At 52.8% G+C, this 18391-nt stretch overlaps 1 protein-coding gene across 1 annotated transcript; it reads left to right on the plus strand.

Annotated features, from left to right (window-relative positions):
* Positions 1-1426: 1426 nt before the first annotated feature.
* On the plus strand, positions 1427-18281 carry STRIP1 (striatin interacting protein 1; the record flags this gene model as incomplete). Its single annotated transcript, XM_084243090.1, has 21 exons — positions 1427-1606; positions 4335-4404; positions 4987-5061; positions 5490-5624; positions 5720-5840; positions 6619-6687; positions 7656-7762; positions 7872-7999; positions 9449-9631; positions 9894-10111; positions 10986-11051; positions 11174-11237; positions 12511-12582; positions 13069-13143; positions 13332-13429; positions 14588-14714; positions 14893-14993; positions 15666-15732; positions 16220-16324; positions 16792-16996; positions 18034-18281. The coding sequence occupies 21 exons, from the start codon at positions 1427-1429 to the stop codon at positions 18279-18281; spliced, it is 2514 nt and encodes an 837-aa protein (XP_084099216.1).
* Between the last annotated feature and the right edge of the window lie 110 nt (positions 18282-18391).

Here is an 18391-nt window from a genome sequence, read left to right on the forward strand (position 1 = left end):
GTACCCACTTGTGTCTGTGCACGTGTCTGCTATTCTCTCCCTTTTAAAAATAAACCTACCCTTTTGGATATAACTAATACCTCTGTCTCATGGAGAAACTCGCCTTGTGTCACTGAAAAGGGAGCTGTGGTGAGACTTCTCCCAGAGTTAACCTAAGGACCCTCTCTGAACCCAGGACGTCTCCAAACCAGCCTCCTAGGGAGTCTTTCTGGCTCCCTATGACTGCTCCTGAGTTGCCTTGAGGATCCCCAAGGATACTTTCAAGCAGTTTTCCATGATTCACATTTCCCAGGATTGTTCCAGCAGAAGAAATTTAGCCCCAGCTTCAACGAAGACCCAAACTGCGGTTGCTACAACTTCCCTAGTGCTTCCTGAAAGTGGCCAGCCTGGGGAAGTGGCTGCCACCGTAGGGCGCTGAGCTTTGCCTCCAGAAGCCAGAGCCAAATTAGGTCTGAGGCCCACACCATTAATGTGTAACAGGGTGGTCCCCAGGAAAGGGGGAAGTTCCAGGTTCCCTGTCCCACCCAAGGGAGGGTGGAGCTGAGCAGGGAGAGAAGAAGCTGCAGAGGAGACTGACTAAGGAAGGAAGCAGGATGGAGCCAGGAGACCTGGAGGAGGCGCATGGAGCCTAGAGACACGTGAAGAAACTGCGCTTGTCTTTTGGTCGTGGACTGGGTGGCACAGATGTGGGTGAGACCCGTGGGGAGGTGACTATGGCAGCTTTTATCTTGATGTTGATTTTGCTCTTTTCCTTCCGGGCTTGTCCGGTTGTTTCTGGCCCTTTTCTGTGGCTCCCCACTGGAAGGTGCTTTAGACTTGTGGCAGGCTTTGGGGCCTTGCTCTGGGCCAATCCCATTTGGATGGAGTTTTACCCACCAGGGGACGGGTCACTTTGGGTTCTTGATTTAGAAACGATATTCTTTGCCTTTCCTGTATTGTTTCCTAATTGTATTAAAGTTCCTTCCCATTAAAGTCTCATATGTTTTGTGTTGATGTGGTGGATGGCAAAACCCATTTAGAGCAGGCAGGTTTGCAGGGTTTGGGCTGCCCCTCTCCCTGCCCTGTAACAAATGGACGAGCATCTGGGTCCTTGCACTCTTGATTTGATTGTTCTCACATTACCAAAGTTCTCACACATGCATTTCAGTGTGTAAACACCAAACGCAAGACTCATTCTCCTCATTGATTCTCTCCTTTCCTATTTCTATCTGGGCAAAAGCAGTGGAAACGAAAACACAGCGAAGGATAACATTTCAAGCCGATGCAAGGCAGGACTCTCCCTAAGGCACCGAGCAGCCAAGATGGCTTCCGGTACTTGCCGCCACACTTAACATGGCGGCCGGGGAGCGCTGCGTGAGGGAAGTCACGCGAGAGTTGCAGCGAGGCTACTATCCGAGACTTGAAACGGGGGTGTGGAGCAGCCAAGATGGAGCCGGCAGCCGGCGGCCCCGGCCCGCTGATCATGAACAACAAGCAGCCCCAGCCGCCGCCGCCGCCGCCGCCGGCAGCCGCACAGCCTCCGCCCGGGGCGCCGCGGGCCGGCGGGGGCCTCCTGCCCGGGGGCAAAGCTCGAGAGTTCAACCGCAACCAGCGCAAAGACTCGGAGGTTAGGAGCTCGGGGGGCGAGGCTGGCGGCCGGCGGCGGCGGGGTGCAGGGCCCGCCCGCGGGGCCGAGCTGGGCTTTCGGGGCGCTCGGCGGGGCCCGGCAGGAAGCAGAGCTGGCTCTCCGGGGCCGGGGTCGTGAAGGCGGCGCTCCCCCGCCCGGGCACCCCCGCCCCGGGCACCCCCCCGCCCGGGCACCCCCGCCCCGGGCACCCCCCGCCCCGGGCACCCCCCGCCCCGGGCACCCCCCGCCCCGGGCACCCCCCGCCCCGGGCACCCCCGCCCGGGCACCCCCCGCCCCGGGCACCCCCGCCCCGGGCACCCCCCGCCCCGGGCACCCCCGCCCCGGGCACCCCCCGCCCCGGGCACCCCCGCCCCGGGCATCCCCCGCCCCGGGCACCCCCCGCCCCGGGCACCCCCCGCCCCGGGCACCCCCGCCCGGGCACCCCCCGCCCCGGGCACCCCCGCCCCGGGCACCCCCCGCCCCGGGCACCCCCGCCCCGGGCACCCCCCGCCCCGGGCACCCCCCGCCCCGGGCACCCCCCGCCCCGGGCACCCCCGCCCGGGCACCCCCGCAGCCGGCGTCTGCTCGCGGGCTCCTCTCGGGCCGGCGCCGCCCCTGGAGAGCCCGCACCCCCTCCCCCCGGGTTGGGGGGACGAGTCGGTGGGGTCTGCGTGTGCCCGGGGGGCCGGGGAGTTGCGCCCAGGACCCCCTAATCCTCCCCGGCCTCGGGTCCTGTGGGCGGACGGCGCGGGCGGGCAGGGGAGGGACGGGCCCTCCGAGGGTGAGGAGGGCAGTGCCCAGCCGGCGAGGCTGGTTGTCTCCCAGCCCCGGGCCTGCGGGCCAGGTGCGGGGGCGCCTTCGCCGCTCACTTTGCCCCTCGCCGCTGCTGGTGCCTGCCCGCGTTTGACAGGTGTTGGGGAAGCCATTGCGCCCCCCCTCCCACCCCAGAAAGATTATATATTTAAGCTTGCGTTAGGGGACAGCACTCCCCCTCTTGCTAGTCGGCTGTTGGTCCCAGAGACACCGTCGTCTGGAGCTGACGCGTCTCCTCACCAGGAGTTAAAGAATTCCTCCCACTGCCTCCCATTGTAGAATTCATGAATGAAGCCACGCACGCCGCAGCCGCGTTTTAGGGCGTCTTAATCAGCAGGTTCCCAGATCACTTACTAGGAGGGCTCTTCACCTGAGTCAGCCCTGCTGGGATCAGCTGCCAGGAGCTTGGTGGGAGGCCATTCCTCCTTGTCCGGGCATAATGAGTACCAGGTCATTCCCAGGAGCAATGTACCGTCTTTAGATGTGTGAAATCAAGCTTGTTGTTGTTGTTGTTGTTGTTGGCAGGGACAAACCTTTTATTAGAATCTGGCAGGTCGAAAATAGACGTATTTTGAACTTGGAATTAATTGTCTGAAAAAGTAACAAAACTCCCCCTTTTGGAGCCCTTTCTGGTGGGGGATGAGCCATCAATGATAAGGACTAAATTATTTTTTCAGGTGTGGGGAATTATGAAGGGTTTGAAGGTGAGCCCGCCTTCATGATAAGAGGACATACAGTTACAAATGGTTTTAAATGTTCCTTAGTCACCACGAATGGTCAAATAATTACCCTTTGATGCATTTGAATTTCTACCGTTCAATTTGCATATAAACTCAACACTGGGAAAGTCAGTCCCAGATCGCCGGTCAGCTGAGAGACCTGTCTGGATTGGCTTCCTTAGAGGTGCTCGTGCGTGCTGTGCTCAGTTCCGTCTTTTGTGGTAGCTAAAGTTTGTAGGCTGGGTGCCTGAGCTGTGGGGGACAGGGAAGCTGGCATTTGATGAGGGTCCACCATGTGCTGCGTGATTTTGATGAGTCCTTAACCTTCACTGTAGATTCTCTCACACACCCCCCACACCACCCCATTCCATAAATGAAGAAACTGAAGCTCCGTAGCTTGTGAAATTGTACCTTCTGTTGCTTGTGAATAAAATGTTTTTCATGTTACTCAGTTTGGGTGTGTATGTCATGTCCTTCTGTGGGTGATCTTTGTCTTCCCGAGTAGATTGTAGTTAAGCCTAAGGACTTTACCTGTTTCTTCACGTGTCTCTTCCCAATTTAAGGCTTCCAAGATGGTGTGTTCCCCGTGATCACCTATCCCGAGCAGTATAAAGATTCTCTTTGTCCCAGCCTCTCTGTGTGGGAGGGAAGCTGCTTTGTTCCGCTGCCTGCCCATCTGTCAGTTTTCTCTGAAATTTGAGAGAAGGGCAGAAAGCTGAGGGTGTAGGTACTCGTTTTGTCCTGAGCTGTTGATTGCTCACTAGCCAGAAAGAAGTGAGACTTCCGGAATCTTCGCAACATGTGGATGGATCACTCACTATGTAGAAGCTTTGTGTTCTTTCAACAAGTATTTATTTGAGAATAAATTATTCATTTATTTGCTCATTCATGCCAAGTACTGTGCTGGGCATCGTGAAGTTGTTGGTGAGCAAAAGTTTCTGCTCTTAAAGAACTTACAGCCTCATGCTGCGGCAGATGCTGTACAAATACACATGCCAGCATATAATCTTAAGTTTTTCTAAAGGAAAAGTATAAGGTGCTCCAAGAAGGCTTAATTGGAAGACCTGAGCTAGCTCCAGAGACAAAATCACTGTGTTAGACCTCAGAAGAGTGGAGGACACAGCAGTGTCGCGGGAAGCCTGTATTTCTTCCCTGGAGAAGGCGTGCAGTGATCTTTGCGTCTCCTTTCTCAACAGGGCTATTCCGAGTCACCAGACCTCGAGTTTGAATATGCTGACACAGACAAGTGGGCTGCAGAGCTCTCTGGTAAAGCCCATAAGACAAATACAGAGCTTCATGTCATTTGGGGGTGCTTTTTTTCCTTATTGGTCTTGAAGAAAATCAAGAGTGAATGTCATGTTGAAGTTTATTTCTCTTGAGTTTGTCCTAGTACTGATGTATCAAGAACATGTTAAGTCTTGGATTCAAGCTGCATGTCTCATAACTCTGGCCACGCACCTCCCATGCTGGTAGTCTCTCCTTGAGCACTGGAGCCCGAGGAACACCAGCAAGTGTGCTTGCAACTGTCTGCCTCTGTTGCTGCCACTGTGGCTCACGTGGAATGTGAGGCAGCCTGTGCTGCTTCCCAGGCCGCTGCAGCACAGCTCCTATTCGGGGAGGTAGCAGCCGCTTCAGAAACACCTATTCACATGGTGGTCAGCCTCTGGCAGGGCTTGGTGGGGTTCACTGGCATTGAGTGGTGCACATCAGAGCCCTAGTACCCCCATAGTAAGTACGTAGCCTGGTCCATAAGTCACTGTGACTCAGGAAAGAGTTGGGCCCTTCTCTGCTGCGTGTGAGACCGGCTGTGGAAGGGAGCTGACAGTAATGAGACTTTGTCCTTGACAGAGCTTTACAGCTACACGGAAGGGCCAGAATTCCTGATGAATCGAAAATGCTTTGAGGAGGACTTCCGGATCCATGGTGAGATGATTCCCCCCACTTCTGGGTTCCTTTTCAGTCTGTATCACAAGAGTTGCAGCGTTGCTCTCAGTCATCTGAATGAGCTAAGCTATCCTGGAACGGCCTGAGAAACCTGCTGAACCCTGATTGTTCAAGGCTAGATGTGACGTTTCCAGTGGGTGGTGGGTACTCTAGCGGTAGCTTTTCAGAATGTGTTAGGGAAAAAAAAGCTGTGTGATTAAAATTGTACCCCAAAATAGCAGCTTCATTCTGGAAATTCAAATTCACAGAGTGGCAGTGTGACCTGACCCCTTATATAGAGAGTAACTTATCTTTGTGAGCTTTTTAGATTGTGGCAGTTCTGACTTTGATGGGGTAATATGGTATGGTGTCCATTCCCTTGTAAGGGATTTTGGGGCACTCAGTGTCACTGGTCTTTTGCCCTGCAGTGACAGACAAGAAGTGGACTGAGCTGGACACCAACCATCACCGTACCCACGCCATGAGGCTGCTGGATGGCTTGGAAGTCACTGCCAGGGAGAAAAGGCTCAAGATAGCGCGAGCAATTCTCTACGTTGCCCAAGGTACAGAGCAGACCTCTCGGGGTTCCTCAGCACCTTTTGGTCACTTGCCTGGTCAGATATGGAAGGGGCTCCAAGGGTGCACCTTGTGTCTGCAGGCACCTTTGGGGAGTGTAGCTCCGAGGCAGAGGTGCAGTCCTGGATGCGCTACAACGTCTTCCTGCTCCTGGAGGTGGGCACGTTCAATGCTTTGGTGGAGCTTCTGAACATGGAAATAGAGTGAGTTTTCTGAAGGGTAGAGCAGGGGAGGGGACCAAGGGGTGCGGGGGATGAACTTGTAGAACCATCTGGTTAGAGGGTTAAATGGGCAACATGAGGCTGGGGGTCTGCTCCCAGATTCTGTTCTGACCAGTTAGGTTGAATAATTGGGAAATTGCTCATCCAAACATTGAAGTTAGCAGCTTGCTTACCCCAGGGATATTACACCAGACGTTGCAGTCCTGTCCACGCATACGGTGCCCCTCAGAAGGAAGCACCTCACTTTGAACTCTGTGGACTCATAGACTCCACTGTGTTGCTCTGCAGTTTTCCCTGCTGTGGGACGCCAGGCACAAGTCTGATGTAAGGGCTCAGCCAAAACCTGCTCTAGCCTGTGTCGCCACTAGTCCTTTTTCCAGTGGGCACGTCAGCTATTTCTCGTCTACGGATAACCGTCGATAAATGATAACTGAGAAAACGTGCACTGAGGGCTCAGGCATTGTTCGAAGGACATCACGTGCTAATCCATGTTCATGACATAGATACTATTTCCAGACCCATTCTGCAGATAAGGAAATGGAGGCACAGGGCACTTAAGTACGTTGCCCAAGGCCATATGACTCATAAGTGCTGGAGCCAGGATTCCAAGCTTGGTGGTCTGTCTGGGGCCTGAATTCTTAACCCCTGGGTCCTGTGGCCACTCGTGCAGTCTAAGTTCACACCCTGCGCGATGTGCTGGTAAGGGCAGTCGCCCGCCTTCCTTCAAGAGGGGATGCACTGACTCTCAACTCTCCTGCAGCAACAGCGCTGCCTGCAGCAGTGCGGTGAGGAAGCCTGCCATCTCCCTGGCCGACAGCACAGACCTGAGGTGAGGCAAGCAGCAAGCCTGGGCTCCCTGAGCTTCAGCCGGAGAACGAGAGCAGAGCAGAGCGGGGTGTGGGAGGGTGTCTCTGACTTTCCTCCCTGAGTGTGGCTCCTTCTGTGCACCCTGCACACTGCTGCAGGTGTGCTGTCTCAGTGTGTGAAGAGTTGGCTCTGCTGAGGGCTCTCACTGTGTGGGGCTCAGGATTGAGACTCCCAGAGGCAGTCCAGGGTCAGGCCACTTAGAGCCACAGTGATGTAGGGCTTCCAGCCCACACCGCTCCTGAGAAGTTAGTGCGGGCATATTATGTTTGGACAGACACAGCGTGGCTCTTTGGGTCCCCCTTCTGTCGCACACTTTGACCTCCATCTCTTTAGGATTAGTCCCGACACCTTTATGATATTCTGTGGCTACGCAGGAAACAATAGCAGCTACTAAAGGAGATTACATTTCTCTCTTTGGGAGGAGTAACATCTGTCTCTGTGAACTTGGAAGCTTTCAGACTGGTGTAGCTAGGCTGTAGCTAGGGTCCCTGAGTTCCACCCTCTTCACTCCTGCTTTCCACTCCGTCCTGGCAAACTCTGTGTGTTCTCATACTCACCTCTCCTTCGACCAGCACCCTCTTCCATAGCCCACTCCCACCTCTGTGTTTTTCGTTCCAGGAAGCTTTGGGCTTGTGGCATTCTTGTTCATGTTCTTTCATCCAGAAGCCATTTATTAAGCACCTGCTTTGAGCACTTTCCTAGCCACTGGAGGGGCAAAAGAGAGTAAGATCTGTCTTACCTCAGCCACATGGGATGGTGACGGAGGCATCAAGAGGGCGCTGTAGGGTTCGAGTTCTCTCTGGGTTTCAGGTCCCCCCCCCCCCCCCCCCCCGCACCGACAGGTGTTTCTCATGTTAGCTGGGATGTGAGGAAGCTGAGGGTGACCCCTGACCCGCTATCCTGCTCCATTATGAACTGACTTGTCCCCAGGGTCCTGCTCAACATCATGTACCTCATCGTGGAGACTGTCCACCAGGAGTGTGAGGGTGATAAGGCCGAGTGGCGGACCATGCGGCAGACCTTCAGGGCTGAGCTGGGTAGGACTTTGGGGATCCTGTCTGGAGGCGCCCAGCCTGGGAGCTGAAGAGGGTGGGCTTTGGGTAGGGCCCGTTCCTCCCGTGGTCCTGATCCTTTGTGTCACTACAGGTTCTCCGCTGTATAACAATGAGCCATTTGCCATCATGCTGTTTGGGATGGTGACCAAATTTTGCAGCGGCCATGCCCCTCACTTCCCCATGAAGAAAGTTCTCTTGCTTCTCTGGAAGACAGTGTTGGTGAGCCCTTCTTATAGGGAAATTCGGGTGCTAGGAGATAGGCAGAAGGGAGACTTGTCTGTATATCCTTGTCTGTATATCACTGAATTATGTGATTATTTAACTGGCTTGATTTAAAAAAAATTCTAAAGAAGCCTCCTAGAAGATGACACAAAAGTGACACGGCTGGCTCACTGCAGCCACAGGGGACTTGGCCTTTGAATCAGAATTGATCATTGATTTCTAGTTTCTGGAAGCTGTTTTCTGCAGCCATAGGCCACCTTCTCCCCAGACCAGCTGCTCTTGAACCTGAAATTTGTAGTCACTTGAGGCAAAATAAGAGAGCAAGGGTGAGCGCTGAGTCTCCATTTTCCTTGGCATGATAGGAAACCAGACTGTTTGTAGCCAGGAAGGGGTGGGTGCCAGGTGGGCTGACCAGCTCTTTTGGCCGGGGAAGCAAGCCCTGGTCAAATCAGGACCCTTCCTATCAGGAAGAGCAACCTGGGGACAAAGTGGAGCTGGGGTTGGACCTCATCTCTCCCCGGGGTTCACACTCCCTTCTATCAGGATGGGCTGACTGCCGAGTCAGACCTCAGTGAGCGCAGGGTCTCCTTGGAGTGTTCTACACATTTTTATCTTGCCCAAACATCCTGTTCCTCGTGAAACCTCACTGAAGCCAGAGAGGAAAGCTGAATTGCTCAGAAAGAGTGAAACTAAGTGACCTAATATTGCTGAACACAACTGGGGTTGGCTTTTGGGTTGTGTTTAGATGAAGCTTTTATAAAAAAATTTGTCCAAAATATATCCCCAGTTTGACTTTGAAAGACTGACGTGTACAACTTTTAAAACAGGCGTCTCGGGCCTCCCCGGTGGCGCAGCGGTTGAGGGCTGGGTTGCGAAGCTGCCCGCGGCTTCTGTGGCGCCGGTTCGATCCCCGGCTGCTCCCCGGCCACCGGAGGAGGGTCCCACATGGCGCGCAGACCTCTCCTGCCGCCCGCTGCTCCCCTCAGCAGTGTACTTCGGTCCCTCTGCCTGCTCTGCTCCCCGCTCTGGCGAATTCTCTCACCCTCCTGCGCTTCTCACTGTACCCAGTGCTTATATAAATAAATAAATAAATAAAATCTTTTAAAAATATATATATATTAAAAAAAAAATAAAACAGGCGTCTCACTGACTTTTCTAGGAACTGGGAGGGTTAGTTTCTTCAGTCTGCCTTTTCTTTATTTTAAGAGCATGTCATACCCTCAGAGCTACATACACCTGCCCCCGCTCAGTCAGCGCGCACTTCTCTTCCCTTGCTGCTTCTCCCCTTGCCCTTGCTGATGTCGCTGAAACCTCCTGTGATTGGGTTTAGTCCCTTGTTCAGAGACTGTGTGGGCCTGCTGTCATGGGTGCTTTCCAGCCCTAGCCAGTGACCAGGGCCCTGCTGGTGGACATGTTGACCAGCGCTGCTCCCTGTCTGTGATGCAGTGCACACTGGGTGGCTTTGAGGAGCTGCAGAGCATGAAGGCTGAGAAGCGCGCCATCTTGGGCCTCCCTCCACTGCCTGAAGACAGCATTAAAGTGATCCGCAACATGAGGGCTGCCTCTCCTCCAGCATCCGCCTCAGACCTGATTGAGCAGCAGCAGAAACGGGGCCGTCGGGAGCTCAAGGTGAGGTCCCTATGCCTTCTGAGGATCTCAAGACACACATTCGTGGTGGCTTGGTTGCTGGATGATCCCAATTTATAGTGGGTTCTTGGAATGGGGCACTTTTGAGGAACTGGGACAAGCAGTGACAGTTGGACCCAGACTTGATTCTCCGCTGCTCTTGACCATCTCCTCAGCACCTTTCTCCCTTGTAGCCATTCCAGCCTTGCTTTTTTGTTTCGTCAGTTGGCTGTCACCATCTGATCTCCCTTCCTTCAATTCTCAGGCTCTGATAAAGCAGGACAACTTGGATGCCTTCAATGAGCGCGATCCCTACAAAGCTGATGACTCTCGAGAAGAGGAGGAGGAGAATGACGATGACAACAGTCTGGAGGGGGAGGCGTTCCCCCTTGAGCGGGACGAGGTGATGCCTCCCCCACTGCAGCACCCCCAGACCGACAGGCTGACCTGCCCAAAGGGACTCCCGTGGGCTCCCAAGGTCAGGTAAGTCTCACACAGACCTCCAGAATGTTCTTTGCTCCTTAAATCTGAGTCACCACATGAGGCTCTCTGCAGAGCAGGACTTGACTCTGGAGCTTGGGGAGCAGACCTTGTCGCCTTACACAAAGGGGGTCTTGTGTGGGTCTTGAGTCTGCTTTTGTTGAGAAATGATGCTTGCAAAGGGGATAGAAACACTAAAACCAAGGACACTTAATGCAAACCCATCTGCGCTCACCTGGGGTTGTTTCTGGACTAAGGAAGGGTTTCTTTAGAACCGTAATTCACGTGTTTCAGGTCTGTGTATGTGAAGCAATGGATGGAAAGATCCCTGGCCGTGGATAAATGGTGTCTGTTTGAAAGGCACCAACTTAATAGACAAACACGGAGGGACAGAGAAGTCACTTTCTTGATCCCGGCCCCACTTTTCAGTGGTTAGTGATAGGAATGCAACACATGTCATCCGAGGACACAAGATAGGCTGATTGTTTGAGCTAGGAAGATGTGTCCCCTATAAAAAAATCAGTGGCTGATAGCTGTACTTGTAAAAATTTTAAATATTTGAGAAATTCTGTTGACAAACTTAATTAGTATTTGAATAAATTACACTTTTAAGTTTGTTATATCATTTTAATTGTATGAGTAACTAGTTATACATAATATATTTTTCAGGTTATTGATCTAACAACATTATGAAGGACGTTAAATAAGCTGAAGAGTTCAGTTTTTTTTTCTTTATTTTCAAAAAGATAACACATATTGGGGGAGACTTTTTCTTCTGGTTTCACCATTTCTGGATAGTCTGTGTTTTATTAATCTGACTCATGAAATGACACTTAGTAAAAATCTTGCTGTTTTTGTTTCTTTTCTCTGTTTCCAGAGAGAAAGACATTGAGATGTTCCTCGAGTCCAGCCGCAGCAAGTTCATAGGCTACACTCTGGGCAGGTGAGGGTGATCTGAATTCCCTTTGAAGAAAAGTAACGAGAAGTTCACTCTCTGGCCTTTGGTGTTTGGAGAAGAGGTGAAGGGATGTCTGGGCTTAACACAGGGCCTGCTTTATTTTCCAGCGACACGAACACTGTGGTAGGCCTGCCCAGGCCAATCCACGAAAGCATCAAGACTCTGAAACAGGTAGGTGACTTTGAGCTTTTGGCCTGGTTTGGTCCCAGGTGAGTAAAGTGAGACAGACCAGCCTCTTGGGAGAAGCCTTTGAGGGTGTCTGCCCAAAGGAAGCTGGGATGGAGTCGAGGAGGACTGTGGCGACACCCATTAAGACAGTCCTTCATAGGATTTACTTGTTTTCAGCTGAGCTTTTGTTGGGGGTTGGGGGTTTATTAAAGATTATACTGCGTGACAGTTGGAGTTTTAAGGGACCCAATAAGTAGCCCTCCCTTTTCCTTGCTCAAGTTTGAAGGCACACATACAGGAGTAGGTAGGTTGAAATGCCAGCTTTCTTGCTCGCACAGCGACTGGAGAGGGAGGTGTCCCAACACCGCACGTCCTGTATTGGGTGGACTGACTTCCCCAGTCCCTGGTGGTGCCTGTGCTCTGCTGTGCCCGGTGGAGGAGCAGGGAGAGCACAGGCTTTTGTTTCTTTCAAAGGGAAGGAGAAGGAGGCTGGGCTGAGATTGTCCTGTTCCTCCTCCTCTGCTCACCAGTTGGTGAGGGCAGGGCTGAGTATGAGAGGGTGGGGCGAGACCAGGAGTGTTTTGCACATGTTTGTACCTCCCTAAGGGAGAATATTGAGCGTGGGGGTGTGGAGGGGGAGGCATCTCCCCTAACCACATATCTGGAGTGTAGCTGTTTGTTTTTGAAGTAGATTTTTTTTATTTAATTTGTAGTGCTAAGTGGTCTCCCTGCCTTATGAGTACTCAAGTACTTGATTCTTAGTAATTGAGTACTTGATTTCGTTCTTAATAGTTTTCATCATGTCATTATAGTTTTTTTTTTTTTAAGATTTATTTTTTATTTATGCATACAACAACTGGGGTGTAGGCCAGGGGGGTGAGAGGATTCAACAGAGACAGAGTGGGGAGTAAAACAGGCTGATTGACTGAAATACACTGCTGAGGGGAGCTCTGCCATGTGGGTCAGCTCCCTGGCTGGGGATCAAACTCATGCCGCAGTGGCTGCTGATAGCTTTATAGTGCTGAGACTTTAACCTCTGCACCACCAGGGGGGCCCATAGCATTATATTTTTCTGAAAGTCTCTTCATTGCTTTTAATTTGCTTTTCTCTACTCTGTGTTTTACACTTAGAGATGTTTTAGGTTTGGGAATTTAGTTAGTCTTAGCTTCTGAGAAGATGGTGATTAAAGAACTTGTGTGGGGGCTTTGCCAGCCGTGGGGAGTTTGGCCAGAGAATGAGAGCTGTTTTGCCCAGTGCCTTTCCCTTCTCTCTCCAGCACAAGTACACGTCGATTGCAGAGGTCCAGGCGCAGATGGAAGAGGAGTACCTCCGCTCTCCTCTCTCGGGGGTGAGTTGAAGCCTTCTTCAGCCACAGGATCCCTAGCTGTTCTCAGGCACTGTACTGGGCCAACACCCCCCAAATACCCCAGGCCCTGTGGTCAAGAAGTTCCTGGTTGAATTCCTGATTGGGGGGTGGCATATGTCTAGTGCAGAAGGTCAGGGCTTAGACTTGTGCCAGTCACCTGCTGCAGATTCCCCACCCACTGCCTAATGGGCAGCAATGTAGGCAAGTTTTAGGCAAGTTAATGTATTTCTTTGTGCTTTAATTTCCTCACCTGGATAACGAAGTCAAATTAATGCCTTCTTAGAACAGAGTTGCCTAAGAAGTAACTAAAGTTACTATATGTAAAGTGTGTGTTGGCTATAATCATCAACATTGAGAGATATATTTATATATTGATATTTACAGACTCTCCTCCAGCCAGCTAGTAAGCTGGCCCAGGAGGTGGTTGTCTGGACTGGGGTTTTCTATTTGTGCCTATTGTGTTGAAAGGGAGAAGAGGAGGTTGAACAAGTCCCCGCAGAAACCCTCTACCAAGGTTTGCTCCCTAGCCTGCCGCAGTACATGGTGAGTGCTCTGTGTCTGGGACCCCTCAGTGCTGTCAGCAGGTACCTGTGATGACCTTGGCCTGCCCACTACCCTGGCAGGTCCCCCGCCACCCCTCTCCCTGCCGCCAAGCACCTGTAGGAGGCCTGCCTCTTGGCAGTGCTGCTCCCGGACACTCAGATGTGTCTGCATGCCCTGCTCTTCCCCAGATCGCTCTGCTGAAGATCCTGCTGGCTGCAGCTCCCACCTCAAAAGCCAAAACAGACTCAATCAACATCCTCGCGGATGTCCTGCCCGAGGAGATGCCGTGAGTACCCTTCCTGTTAGTGGAGCAGGTCAGGACAGCAGGGTAGAGGGGAAAGTGGGCATGTTTTCCTTCTGTCCTGCTGTTTGCTAGGCTGGCTGTGCCTTTCTGGCACACCACCTCTGCAGGTTAAGTTTAGGGTATTTCTGGCTCAAGAGAAAAGAAAATATACTAGATTAAATATTAAGTTTTACTAGAGATGACAGTCCATTTGGCCTGGATTCTGGTGTAAAATTTGCTGAATGAATACCTGAGTGAGTTGGGGAAAGGCATTTTCTCCTCACTAAGACGGATTGGGCCAAAAGCTGTATGACAGGGATACCCAGGATGTGTCGGCTTAGCTTCCAGACAGTCTGCCAGCCAGCAGCCTAACCTGAACCGGGTGTGGATGCTTTCCTGTTCCTGTGAATGTCTAGGGTGATAATAAATTCCTTAAGGTTTCTTCCTCCCTGGAGCACTGAGTCAGCTCTTTGATGAGAGGACAAACAGATCATGATCTACTTTGAGAAGGACCTAGGTCTTGACCTGAGCCTCCTGCCCGCCTGCCTGCCAGCACCACCCAGCTCCCTGGTGACTGGGCCCCTTGAGTCTGGGTGTGACAGCCAGCTGGGGGAGGAGACGGGGACTGACTGATAGCAAAGGGAGTGTCACAGAACTCTAGGCCATCATAAGGCCCTTGGAAAAGGTTCACAGCCAAATACTTTCTTTCCTCTTTTAAATATTTAAGGCGATAAGTCCTAAGTCCTGAATTATGAATCTGATTTAGCTTAACGCTTCCTCAATTTATCTGACTTCCCAAAATCTTTTCCCTGTAGCATGAAACATCTTAGTGTACTGGTATGCCACACACACACACTTTGAGAATCGCAAGTTCATATGGTGGCAGAAGCTCAGGGGAGGTCTCAAAGAGGAGAAGTTCACTTTTGTAGGAGAAAGAGGGATGTAGACGAAGAACGTGTTTGGGGCATAATGGGAAAAATTGTGCTGAGCTAGACTGCCTGGGAGGGGGGTTGAAGGAACCCTGGGCCTGGCGTCAGATGTCCAGGAGGTGGTTGGTGAGATGGGAACCTTTGCACAGAGAAGGCTCAGGAATATGTCTGTGCTGTGAGCACCCAAGCAGGAAGTGTGTGTGGCGCTCACTCTGGTAAATTGTGTTTCCAGCACTACGGTGTTGCAGAGCATGAAGCTGGGCGTGGATGTGAACCGCCACAAAGAGGTCATTGTTAAGGCCATTTCTGCTGTTCTGCTGCTGCTGCTCAAACACTTTAAGTTGAACCACGTCTACCAGGTACTTTCGGGGCCTGCCTTCCCGAAGTCCAGAGGGTTAGGGCTCAGACCTTGGCTTTCAAACCCTTCGACTTCTGCACGAATGTTCTAAGGCAGTTTTCTGACCAAAGCCTTTCTCACAGGACAATAGAAGGTCACGTCCCAAGGACCATGCTTGTTTTTTTTCTGTTTGGTTTCAGTTTGAATACATGGCCCAGCACCTGGTATTTGCCAACTGCATCCCTTTGATCCTAAAGTTCTTCAATCAAAACATCATGTCCTACATCACTGCCAAGAACAGGTGATAAGCACCAGGGATCAGGAAGGGGTGGGTATGGCCAGACGGCTGGGCTCCCATCTGGCTTCCCCCTTAAACCCCTTCAGCACCTATAAGCCAGCACTCTGTCAGCAACAGGCCACAAAGATGAACGAGACATGGTCCCACCCTGTGGAGAACGCAGTGTCAAATCTGAGTCTAGCTAGTGTAGTGATAGGTGACCGTCTCTGCCTGGACGGTGCAATTCTCATCCTGGACTCTAGTATTGTCCTCACGGACCTGTGCTTTTTTGGCCATGAGCACTGTGATGCAGTCTGCTGACCACCCCCCCCCACGCCCCCCTGCTGGTGGCAGCTGCACTTGATGGTGCTTGCTCCTCAGTGATACTGCACAGGGTGAGCTGTCAGCTGGACACCGTTCTGGTAGAGGTCTGGCACCAGTTAGTTGCCTCCCCTGGGCCCAGATTTACCACTGGGGAAAAAGCAGTGGTAAGATTGCAAGCTGATCTCTGGCCACAGAGGACCCTCACAGGTTTTTCTTGTTTTAGAGCTGGGGATCAGGGTGGTACAGAAAAGATGGGTTCACGCTCCATTGCCTCTGAAAGGAGGACAGTAGGGCCCATCCCTGTCATAGCTGCTCTGCCAATCCCCCCACCTTTGCTTATGGCGGGGGCCTGGGTTCTGTTGCCCTCTGCAGCATTTCTGTCCTGGATTACCCTCACTGTGTGGTGCACGAGCTGCCGGAGCTGACTGCCGAGAGTCTGGTGAGTGGCTCGGCTCTGCCCAGATGTCCCTTTGGCTGGAGAGTGAGTGGTGCAGAGCCTGTCTGCCCCCTATGGGGACAGAGCTGTCTCCACAGAGAGGTTGAGTGCCTGACTTTGAGGACCACCAGGAGGGATCTTGCAGTGTGGACAGATTTGGATATAGGGATTGTCAGGAGCATCATCTTCAAGGGCTGCTGGCCCAAGGCTCACTTGGAAACTTGCTTCCCTCTGGGCTTCAACTTGTGGGGGTGGAGCCACAGTCCCAGTGTCATGTTCCATGTTTCCCTTAGGGAAGGTTCTAGGGCAACCTCCCTTTCTTCCCACCTAGCCCCCATATCCCCCTAGCTGGGATGGGGCTCCCCCAGGCCACTTTGACAGGAGACTCCTGGTGCCAGCCTGGAGAGACCCGCAGTCCCAGAGCGTGTGTATGAGGGTCTCAGCAGCTCGAGGCTGTGATGGTTTGATGGTCCCTGGGTTTTCCCTGTAGGAAGCGGGTGATAATAACCAATTTTGCTGGAGGAACCTCTTTTCTTGTATCAATCTGCTTCGGATTCTGAACAAGCTGACAAAATGGAAGCATTCAAGGACGATGGTGAGTCAGTACAGACAGCAGGCCTGAAGCTGAAAGCTCAGAGCAGAGTGCCACTCCCCACACCTGTATTTAAGCTGAGATTCTAGTTTTGGAGTTGAATTGGGTGATGGAAGAGACAGTCAGAGGTTGTGCCAACAGTCTCTGTTGATAACATGACCAACATGTGGGAGTCTCCTTTACCCCTGAACCAGTGGCGCTGGTTGGCACAGGGAGGTCCATCCATGAATTCTCTTCAATTGTATGTTTGTTCACTAAGAATATTTCTGGGGAGGGAATTCATAGCTTTCCTCAGATTCCAAAATGACCCATGATTAGGGTGACCAGCCATCCCGGGTTGCCTGGGATGCTCCTGGCTTTGGACTAGGGAGAACTGGGGCAGTTGGACGTTGGCCATAACCTCAGTGGGGAAGCAGCAGGGTGGTGATACAGGCAATGTTTCTGTGCTCAACTCCTGGGCCCTGCCCCAGATGCTGGTGGTGTTCAAGTCCGCCCCCATCCTGAAGCGGGCCCTGAAGGTGAAGCAGGCCATGATGCAGCTCTACGTGCTCAAGCTGCTCAAGGTGCAGACTAAGTACCTGGGGCGGCAGTGGCGGAAGAGCAACATGAAGACCATGTCTGCCATCTACCAGAAGGTGCGCCATCGGCTCAACGACGACTGGGCGTACGGCAATGGTGAGGCTCTGGCGCCGGGCTGGGAGGGGGTGATGTCTTTCCCTCTGCCTTGAGCTCCCCTCCGAGCAGCCTGGAAGGGCCCAGCGTTGCATGGTGGTGTCAGGATGGGAGCGCCAGGAAAGACTGAGAAGCTTCTCGGGCTTGGCTTCCGTGTAGTCGTCCATTTCTCACTCTCCCTCCTCTTGAAGTTACTCCTTTTCTAGAGATGTTCACGAGCCTCTAGCCCCTTTTTCCTCTCGCCACTACACAGGCTTTGAAATTCTTGTAGCTCCTGGTGGCTTCCCTGCCTCCCGTTTTCTCCCCTCCACCAGTGCCCAAGACTGCCCAGTGAGCTTTTCACAGTGTAGACTCGCTGGTGTTACCTCACTGGGAAGATCCTTCCTTAGCGCGCACTGTTCCTTCGCGTTAGATCCAGACTCTTAAACAAGGCAAGGGCAGCCCCTGCCCTCTTCTTCTCACCTGGGTGTGATCTGGAGCAGCCTCTTGCCACAGCCTCCCCACACCAGGTTCCGGGCACGCAGAGCACTCAGTGTGTCTCTGCCGTGTCCCGGCTCTGTTTTCTGGCAGCATGCCTGCCCCGTGCCCTCTGACCACCTGCTGCCCGCACAGCTGTTCCTCCCCTTCTGGGCAACCACACCTCCTGGGTAGAGTGGTTCTCCCCAGGGCCCGGGTATGTTTCTGCAGTGACGGTTCCAGCACGTGGCCAGTGACGAGTGCACTCCCCGTGCTCCTGAGAGTGTGCCGAGCCAAGCTGGTCACTGCCTGGACAGGGAATTGAGGGAATGAGAGCAAATGAGCGGCTCCTGGCTCTGATCCCAGAGAGCCAGGGAGAAGATGACTTTGAGTTCTCTGGCATGAACTGCATGTCAACTCTCCCTAGTTCTGACTTGTATCTAGGAAAGAACTCGGTCTTCCTGAGGATGGACAGGATTTGGGGGTTTTCTGCTGCTGGCCAACCTGGCCCTGAACTACAGTGACCCACGGGGCTGTTGCCTCAAGGCTTTGACTCCTAACCATGTCTTCCTGCTTTGTCCCAGATCTTGATGCCCGACCTTGGGATTTCCAGGCAGAGGAGTGTGCTCTCCGTGCCAACATTGAACGCTTCAATGCCCGGCGCTACGACCGGACCCACAGCAACCCTGACTTCCTGCCAGTGGACAACTGCCTGCAGAGTGTCCTAGGGCAGCGGGTAGACCTTCCCGAGGACTTCCAGATGAACTATGACCTCTGGTTAGAAAGGGAGGTCTTCTCTAAGCCCATTTCCTGGGAAGAGCTGCTGCAATGAGGCTCCTGGGCAGGGGACTGAAAAAGAAAGAAGGGGTGATCTTGAGTTCCCCAGGGGCCACGCTGGTTCACTACTGCAGTGCTGGCACCTCCCTCCAGGTGGCAGCACAG

The sequence above is a fragment of the Talpa europaea genome (genome assembly GCF_964194135.1).
Source record: "Talpa europaea genome assembly, chromosome: 9".
NCBI lineage: Eukaryota > Metazoa > Chordata > Mammalia > Eulipotyphla > Talpidae > Talpa > Talpa europaea.